The sequence below is a fragment of the Limulus polyphemus genome, unplaced genomic scaffold, assembly GCF_000517525.1.
Source record: "Limulus polyphemus unplaced genomic scaffold, Limulus_polyphemus-2.1.2 Scaffold2413, whole genome shotgun sequence".
NCBI lineage: Eukaryota > Metazoa > Arthropoda > Merostomata > Xiphosura > Limulidae > Limulus > Limulus polyphemus.
Genome location: NW_013668023.1, coordinates 125,526 through 135,718, shown reverse-complemented (window position 1 = coordinate 135,718; position 10,193 = coordinate 125,526). Strand labels below are relative to the sequence as shown.

Sequence of the window (10,193 nt, the reverse complement as noted above, 5' to 3'; positions counted from 1 at the left end):
TACTGTCTCCTATAAAACTGTAGGAAGTAAAGGTTATGAATAACATAAATGTTGATTGGTTCAAATTCCTCCAACCAATGAAAATGCATACTTATACACTGGCAATAATGTGGTACTGTCTCCTATAAAACTGTAGGAAGTAAAGGTTATGAATAACATAAATGTTGATTGGTTCAAATGCCTCCAACCAATGAAAATGCATACTTATACACTGGCAATAATGTGGTACTGTCTCCTATAAAACTGTAGGAAGTAAATGCACCAACAAAGAAAAATAATGGCAAATCAGAGCTTATATTTTGTAAATTTTGCTCTGTGATTCATTTATTCAACATTTTATTAATAATGATAAATTTTAGATTATTGATTTTAGACTTGTCAGAGTAGACATATGTAAATTGAGTTATTTGAAGCAAATTTTCACATCTCTGGTAATTGGAAAACTGTTGATGTTGAGCCCTGTAATAATGTATCTTTAAAACTTTCACGTACTTTGAGTTTCATATAGGTAATTAGGATCACACTTCTGAACACTTTCCAATAAGTCAATATCCTTTCTTAGACAAGGAGACCAAAAACTGTATACAGTATTCCAAATTAAGCCTAATTAATAATTTGTATAAAGAAATAATTATATCAGTATGTTTATAAAAAGACTAAAATTCTGTTTGCTTTGCTACTAGCTACAGAGTAGAGCTTCAGTAGTTTGAATGATTTATTCACCATTAAGCCATGGTCTTTTTCTTCAGTCATCAAGGGATTGATATCTACTTGATTCAGATCAATTCTAATATTTTCCATAGAATGCTCAAGGTTGGGAATGATGCTAACAACCTATCTTGCAAAGCAGAAGAGACTTGATTCATATTTTAAAATTTTCAGTTAGCTGTTATTCATAAGCCTTTTGGAGTTCCTAATTTCATTTTTAAACAAACCCTTGTAAATTTATTAGCCAATTTAAACTCCTTAAACTTATGGAATTTATTTTTGATTTTCTTATGTATATCTTTTTCTAAGCCAGTTAGGTTTAATCTTCTCCCTTATCCTTTTCATCTGTTGATTAATATGTCTATTTTGAATTAAAAGCAACTTATTTTTAAAAATCTCCCATATCTAACCTACATCATCTTACAATTCACTATTGATAAATCTTGCCTCATAGCCCCAATTTTTTTTTAAGTTAAGAACTAAAAGTTAATTTTTTTAATATCTCAGCATGTAACAAACCATCAAATGTGATTAACTGATTGTGAATTCTAAATATTTTATGTAGAACTTAGCAGCTACTAAGTAATAGTGACAACAACATTTTAATACCTAAATAAACCATCCTTCTTATTTTTCTAATATTTTTGACTGAGGATTCTCTGGAAAATACTATAATTAACCTGAATCATTTAGATAATAAACCTTTGATGGCAAGCAGAAAGGTAGAGATTAAAAATACATATAAAACACAAGAGCCAGATGAGGTTTTCCCCTGAGCTTTAAAAGAAGTAAAAGATCAGATGTATGAGCCTCTCTCTTTCATTTTTTGATAGATGAATAGACAGTGAGCAGGTGCCTGAGGGTTGGTTATGTTACTCTGTGGATTGGTGCCGTTAGCTTCACGTATCATAGGAACAATGTTCTACAACCTATCATGCTGTCATATGCTGGTATATTTGCTCCTGGCTCCAATATAATGGATTACAATACCCATTTTCAATGTTGTAAACTAACTGACATATTGCTTGAAGGAAAGGGAATTGGCCAACTGAAATGTCCTGCGTGATTACTAGACTTCAATCATATCCAACTGAAATGTCCTGCGTGATTACTAGACTTCAATCATATCCAACTGAAATGTCCTGCGTGATTACTAGACTTCAATCATATCCAACTGAAATGTCCTGCGTGATTACTGGACTTCAATCATATCCAACTAAATTGTCTTGCATGATTACTGGACTTCAGTCACATCCAACTGAAATGTCCTGCATGATTACTGGACTTCAATCATATCCAGCTGAAATGTCCTGCATGATTACTGGACTTCAATCATATCCTGCTGAAATGTCCTGCATTATTACCGGACTTCAATCATATCCAGCTGAAATGTCCTGCATGATTACTGGACTTCAATCATATCCAACTGAAATGTCCTGCATGATTACTGGACTTCAATCATATCCAGCATTTTTTGGATGCACTTGCAAAATGTGGCACAAGTCTCTAAATGACTCCAGATAGTAAAAATGCTCTGCAAGCAACTGTTTGAGAGGAGTGGTCAGGACCTTATCAACACTGGTATATAACGTTTGTACTGGGTTGTCAGTGCTTCATATTGAAGTGAAATATCATAGAACATTAAGATACAAAGCCACTTTTAGGAAATGATAACTCATGAGCAGAGACCAAATGATCAATGATCTCACGATGTATCATCAGGTGCCTGATTTGCATAAAAATTAACTAATGACAAGGATTGACTTTATAACAGTGGCTTTTTCCTTCTCATAACTCGATTGAACGTTATCATAATTATCCTTTCTTTTGTGCAGTGTGGAAAGCTAAAACTCATTTGACAGATTTGATGAAAGTAAAACTCTGGGCTAAAGTATAACACCTTTAAACACTATTTCCTCCAGTATCTAACCATGGATATTAGAAGTAGTAAACAAATCAATAATCCTTCTTTGTGTCTCATCGAAACAATTATTTATTTGAAGTGAAAGAACCATTATCGTGTAGAATGTATTAAGGTGTACATACATACATACATATATGTGTGTGTCTTATTAAATCATACTTTTTTGTTCAGTCAGGAATGTTTTGATGAGACCTAAATATTACATATGTTTATCTTTATTTGTATTATGACTTTATTATGCCTACCAGATTTCACATGCAACTTACTACATAAGAGTTAATACTTAAGAGTCAGCTGTGATGGCTTTATCCCATAAAAGTGTTGCACATAAGTTGAGTACTTAAAGTACACATCTTTATTTATGTTTTCAATAAACTAATTTGTCCATATCCTTTTACAGCTATAAAAAATTATGTTTTAAGGCATCGTACTTGGCAGTACACCAAACCAAAAGAAGGATGTGACAACACTGGTTTGGAGTTTAGCGTGATGTCCTACAATGTCTTGGCTCAGCAGCTTCTGTATGACAATTTGACCTTGTACAGACACTGTAACGAGCACATCTTGAAATGGGAAGTTCGTAGCCAGAACTTAATACAAGAAATAAAAGAATCAAATGCCTCGGTGGGTATCTTGAGACACAAGTTTTGAGCTTGACATCCTTACAGCCATGATTATTTTTATTTAGTTGGCCAAACATTTAATAAAAAAAAACATACACATATAATCTGTGTATGATGTAAGTATATTTCTACCTTATACTGAATGTATTAACTCTTTTCAATGTGAATGAAAATTGTTCATGTTAGCATACAAAAACAATAGTTGTTATTATTATTGCTTTTTTCTTTCTTTTTTAATTAAGGAGTTAATTTTAAGGATGAACACAGCTTTGTCTTTATCCACATAATTGTTGGTATTGTAAATCTCAGCTTGTGTCTTATATTTTTCTGTTCAACTCAAGATTGTTTCTTAGAAGTAAATAATTGTGATTAGAGTTTGAAATTTAAATAAACAAATTTTAATATGCTTTACCGTCATTTAATAAAATACCTTAAAATGTCCCCACGGATTTTGAAACTCAAGATAATTCATCTGTGATGGGGATAGTTTCACATAGAACTTACTAGTTAAAAAATTAATACAGAATTTCATAGTTCAAAGTTCAGTAACAGTTGAAAAAGTGTAGGCTTCAAAATTGTAAAGATTTGTGTGTCAAATCTAGTTTTTGAGACTCGTCATCAGTTCTCTTAGAAATTTATAAATATTTAGATATCTCTAATTGTCATCACAAAAAAATTATCAAATTGTTACATAATACACAATTTTTATCCATTTATGTAACTAGTCACCTAAAAGAAAAGAGAGAACTCGCACAGAAATTTTTGTAAAATTGAAACTCAAGAAAGAATCTTTAAACGAATCTGAGATAAGAATATTTAAAGTAATTTTGGGAGACTAAAAAACTTAGGAGATAAAAAACTTTTTCCTTTTCTTGTAAAATGATGAATTGCACATTGTACGGTTGTACGTTAAGTAGACTCTCGAGTAGAAAAGGTGAAATATATTTCATGCTAATCTTACTAATTTTTCCATTGCTTAATTACCCAAACTCTCAATTTAATATTGAAACATAAACCACCAGAAAGTATTTGATTTCTTGAATCTTGTGTTTATTTTTCTGTATGAGAGTAATCTGTTGTGTACGAAGATCTTACATTATATGTAGCTGAAACCTTTATATTATTTATTGTGTACATGTACTACCTATTCTGACGTTGAACTCAAAATAAAATATAGATTTTTCTCTTCTTAGATTTTATGCCTTCAAGAGGTTCAGCAGACACATTATGAAGGGTTTTTTGTGCCAGAACTGGAAATATTAGGTCTGTTGTTATTGTCATAAACATCCCTGATATACATGTGTATGTGTGTAGTATATAAAATATGTTTTCAAAAGTCAACTGCATAACAAAGATAATTAAAAAAAGGGCACTTGTTCTAAATTAAATTTTTTATTTCAGCTAACAACTAAAGTTTTTAAAATCATAGAGGCCCGGCATGGCCAGGTGGTTAGGAAGCTTGACTCGCAATCCGAGGGTCGAATCATAGAGGCCCGGCATGGCCAGGTGGTTAGGAAGCTTGACTCGCAATCCGAGGGTCGAATCATAGAGGCCCGGCATGGCCAGGTGGTTGGGAAGCTCGACTCGCAATCCGAGGGTCGAATCATAGAGGCCCGGCATGGCCAGGTGGTTAGGAAGCTCGACTCGCAATCCGAGGGTCGCGGGTTCAAATCCACGTTCCACCAAACATGCTCACCCTTTCAGCCATGGGGGTGTTATAATGTGACAGTCAATCCCACTATACGTTAGTGAAAGAGTAACCCAAGAGTTGGCAGTGGGTAGTGATGCCTTCCCTTTAGTTTTACACTGCTAAATTAGGAACAGCTAGAGCAGATAGCCCTCATGTAGCTTTGCACAAAATTCAAAACAAAATCATAGATTAACATAGCTTTCTATCAGACTGTTCACATTAGTAACACCTGGCCGTACCATTTGAATAATAGGGTGAAATAAAAATTCTATCTTGAACTTGTGCCTCTTTTTTTTTAACTTGTAAATATTTAGCATTTTACTGGTGTATCTATATATACGTATTATTACCTCCCCCAAATCTCACATGTTCCTTTTAGCTTTGTTTGTATCTATTGTGGAGTTGGGAGGAATATTCTTGTTCAATTTTATATCCTGACAGTATACTTTTAGACATATTTTTCTTGAGAAGACTTCTTTCAACTGAATTCTTAAAATATTTTTATGTTTTAAGTAAACAGAAAATGAATGGAAGTATTTCATCTATAAATAATGTTATAAACCTTTTCATATACATATGAAAATATATTGGGATAATAACATATTTTTTAATTGTTCCATAATTATTTTATACATTTACTTATATAATTATTATTAATTTGTGAAAAAAAAACAAGCTACCTACTTTGACCAAAACCTGGTAATGAGTATATATATATAATATAGTTTTCTTACTTATGAAAAGTAAAAGGCATTGTTTCCTCAGTTCTGTAATATTTCTGATGTTTCAGGTTACAAAGGATTGTACAAAAAGAGGACTGGGTCTAAGAATGATGGTTGTGCAATTTTCTTCCAGAAGAAACTCTTCTCTCTCGAGTCTTATGAGACAGTAGAATTTTATAGGGAAAATGTCAGAAGTCTTGATCGGGATAATATTGGACTGATTGCCATCCTTCGACCACAAGTAACGCACACTCAAAATGACATGAAGCTCGTTGTAGCCACGACTCATCTGCTGTTTAATCCTCGAAGAGGAGATATCAAACTTGGGCAGTTAAGGCTCTTACTTGCAGAAGTTGATAAATTTGCATTTCGTGGATTCACCCAAAAATCCCAACAGCCAATTTATCATCCAATAATACTGTGCGGCGATATGAACAGTAAGCCTTTCTCGCCGTTATACAACTTCCTTGTCCAAGGGAGGCTAAGGTATGATGGAATTTTATCTGGAGATGTTTCAGGGCAACCAGAAGGAAGTCACAGGGGGAGACCTATTTTTCCAACTGAACTCGTTCATCCTCTGCTGGGGATATCTGAAAAATCTCAGTACCTTAATATTCATAAAGAACGGATGAAAATAAAATTGGCTGAAAGAATGGAAGCTTTATCGGGAGAAGATAGAAAAAAACTTATCTCTACAGATCAAGCCAGCATAAAAACAGATGAAAAACTGGTTGAAGATCAAGGCAGTGGTGGAGAGAGCTCTCTACAGACATTCACACCATCAGGAAGTAGAGATTGTTGGACTGATGAAGGTAGTTCTCCAGTTAAGGAAGGCTATAACAATTGTCGTCAACAAGGTAAAGACGTTGAGATAATAGACCAATCAACTTCTTATGAGATGATGGCAAATTTACAATCTGATGTCTTACGTACTAGTTCTGTAGAAAGAGAGTCAAATTTTGTAACTGACCAAGGTGAAAAAAACAAACACCCAGAAATGCTACAACAACCTGAAAAATCCAAAACACGTGAGAAAAATGAAACAAGTGGATTAATTCGCCATCGTTTAAATCTTGTTTCTGTTTATACACACAAAACTCCATTTGGAGAGCCTGAAGTCACAACACAACATTCAAAAGCTAACTGCACGGTAGATTATATTTTTTATTCCGTGAAGTACAAAAGTAAGAATCATTTAAAAGAGGGACCACTTCAGTTATTAGGCTGGTGTAACTTACTCTCAGAAGCTCAAATGAACTGTATTGGCCTTCCTAACGCTTATCAAGGATCAGATCATTTGTCATTAATTGCAAAGTTTCGTTTAAATAAGTATTAACCAAACTATTTAAAGTCAAAGAAGGTATGCCAAGACCGATATCATACATATTTTTACTACTGATAGAAACATGTTTAAATCCGATCCAAGTCAGGTCGTTAATTACTGTAATGTTTCTTATTCTACTCTTATTTTTAAAACTTATTTCAGTCTTTTTAGCAGTGGCTTGTTTGGATGGTGTCTTATCACAGTACTGGGATGGGGGGAAAATGTGCAATTGGTTGCATGTGTGGTATCTCTCCCAGTAGAAGCTTGGCATCAAGTTAAATCACTTGAAGATTCTATTCTGATGCACTAAAAACTTTTCTCCTCCTTCCCCACCCAAAAAAAAAGGGTTACGAGTGATTTGATCATAGATGAAAAAGTATTCATTTTATAAAGCCATTATTTACACATAAATAAGAATTAAATGTAAAACAAATTATAGAGCTTTTAAAACCAAACTATATATTGCTTTAATTGTTTAATACGAGCATTAATTTTGCTTTTTAAAAAGTATTCTCGGACAGAATTATTTAATATGCGATACAAAAATGGTAGTTATTTGAAAACTAACAATTTAATTAAACGACAAGCTACATTAGACATTAAAGCTTTGTGACCTTAATGTTTCATTCGTGATGTTAAGTAGACGTAGGAATTAGAAACCATTTAACCCTAGCACCTTCAAGAGTTGACGGGGAGGAAGAAATGTCTATTTTTTGAAAGTGCTCTGGTTATAGAGTTTCGTATTGTTGACATAAATGTGTCAATAGTTTGAAGTTTTGTGCTGTGTAAGACTTGTTCATGTAACCCCAGTTACGTGGTTTGTTGGTCAATTTCATGTTTAGTGTTATTCCACGTGTATAATAAACACGAGTATCTTGCAAGTAAATCTCCCTGTACAGTTCAAGTTTAATTAGACTTTTTAAACTTTTACGTAAGATTAAATGTAAGAAGATGTACGTTGAAATTGTAAAGATCAATGAGTTTGTTAAAACTATTACTATTGCTTTGGTATGCATTATGCGTGTATTTCAAGACCATATTCTGTTTCTACAAGATTTTTTTCAATAAATATATGTAGGTTTCGTGAAATGCTTATGTTTTTTTCACTATGCTTAAAAATAATTGGTAAACATTTCAGATTTATTCGAATTTATTGTTGTTATTTTAAAGCTGAGGTCTTGATTTGTGTCTGTTACAGTCATGAACAAAAATGCTAACCAAAAAATAAAAAAATCTTTGGTATATACTACATAATGAATACTTGCTTTCTGATAGCAAAGAATGAAAACACATAAATAGTTAATCAGTAAGTACGGTAGTACTAATAGTAGGGATCGTGATGAAACAAAATGGCGGCCATAAAAATTGCCTGTTTAAAATCACCTTTTAAAATGTGAATATTAACAATGACTATTTCATAGTATTGGCTGAGCAAAACTAAAGCTGCTTGTACTTATAAAGCCACCTATAGGTCCGTAACGTATTGTCAACGTTTGGCAACATTGGGTTGATGCGTTATGATCCTGTAGATAAAGCAAACAGGGTCTTAACTTATTGTCAATGTTCGACTACGTTTGATCAATGCATTATGACTCTCTAGATGTAGCCAACAGAGCATAAGGTATTGTCGATGTTCGGCTATATGTTGAATCAATGTGTTACAATCCCGTGGATGATAACCAACAGGACATAAGATATTGTCGATGTCTGACTACACGTACGTTGGATCAACGCGTTATGGCCCTGTTGGCTACCCTCTTTAGGGACATAACATAATGACGCCACTTATTGTTAAAGATGCAATAACGCTCGTATTTCTTGCTAGATTTAAAATTTTTAAGTATATATATATATAGGGCTTAGCAAGAATAACGACAGCCTTATTGGCGGCTTTGTGTTATTTTTTCCGTACCCCAATGGTAAGTTTAAGGACTTACAGTGCTAAAATCTGGATCTAGATTCCCCTTCACATAACCTATTGTGTAGCTTTGCGCTAAAAACGGAATTCTTTTCCCATCTTTAAAAGTAACAGTTTTGCTTTTTTCCAAATATGATTTTTTTTACTGGTCAGTGGCTAATATTTGGAAGGTTCTTGGGGCAATTGCCCCACACTTTAATTTGTTGGAAATTATATGGACCCTCGCCATTAAACATTAATACACGATTTTACGTTTTATCATGAACCCAAAATGTAGGCCTGGTATGGCCAGGTCGTTGGGGAGCTCGACTCGCAATCTGCGGGTTTGAATCCCAGTCCCACCAAATATACTCGACATTTCAGCCGTGGGTACGTTGTAATGTGACGATCAATCCTACTATTCGTTGGAAAAAAAGAGTAGCCCCAGAGTTGGTGGTGGTGACTAGCTGCCTTCCCCTAGTCTTTCATTGCTGAATTAGGAACTGCTAGAGCAGATAGTCCTCGTGTAGCTTTGCGCGAAATTAAAATAAGAAAAGAAACTAAACCAAAATGTATGTTGTCCAGCTGCCCAGACCACGTACATGTACGTTTTGGAATATTTACAGTAACAACCTTTAACCAGCATCAAATAGATAATATAAAATAAATCAACTGATGTGGGTCCATAAAAGTTAACCTTCATAGATATACAATATCTCGCAGTTTCAGTCTGTCAGATTTTCGATGGGTCTTGCCCCTTCATCAAATTTTGAAATTTCAGCCACTCTTACTGGTGTTACTATTACTCTCCCCCCTTTTTAGATCATCTAACTCTTAACATATATATTAGAAACTCTAAACAGCGACAAAATAAATATTAAGAGTCACCAACAAGACAAACGTATTTCACAATTTACTTGCATTGCAAGTTTAAGAAGAATATGCGAACACTTGTCAATTATGAATATAGATTGTTTGTCAACCATCAGAACTGTTGGAATAATTCCAAAGTATTCATTCAATACAATCACGTGATATAAAGTAATATTTTGCGTCCATTGATGCAACCAATAAAGAAAAGGGAAAGAGACGGAGGAATCAGCATTGTTAGGCAAATTATTAATCGAGTTACCATTTTAGAAATGTTTGTTTATACTTGAAACAAGTTTGGGTTTAGATCTCCAAACCTTACGTATGTTGTTTTAAATATTTAAGTTACTTTTATTAATTCTATTAGCCTAGAAATCAGACACTTCACAGTTGATCTGTGAGGTAAACTGTAGTATTCTTAAACACCATAATCTA

General features: G+C 33.6%; 1 protein-coding gene across 5 annotated transcripts in view; it reads left to right on the top strand.

Moving 5' to 3' along the window:
- Positions 1–8,080, top strand: part of LOC106466894 — a 17,467-nt gene extending 9,387 nt beyond the window's left edge. For all 5 annotated transcript variants that reach the window (XM_022394969.1, XM_013927200.2, XM_022394965.1 and 2 more), the window contains exons 3-5: positions 3,033–3,256; positions 4,449–4,518; positions 5,736–8,080. In XM_022394969.1, coding sequence (XP_022250677.1) covers positions 3,033–3,256; positions 4,449–4,518; positions 5,736–7,003 — 1,562 coding nt within the window. In that variant the 3' untranslated portion in view covers positions 7,004–8,080. The remainder of the gene's footprint in view (positions 1–3,032; positions 3,257–4,448; positions 4,519–5,735) is intronic.
- Positions 8,081–10,193: the final 2,113 nt, after the last annotated feature.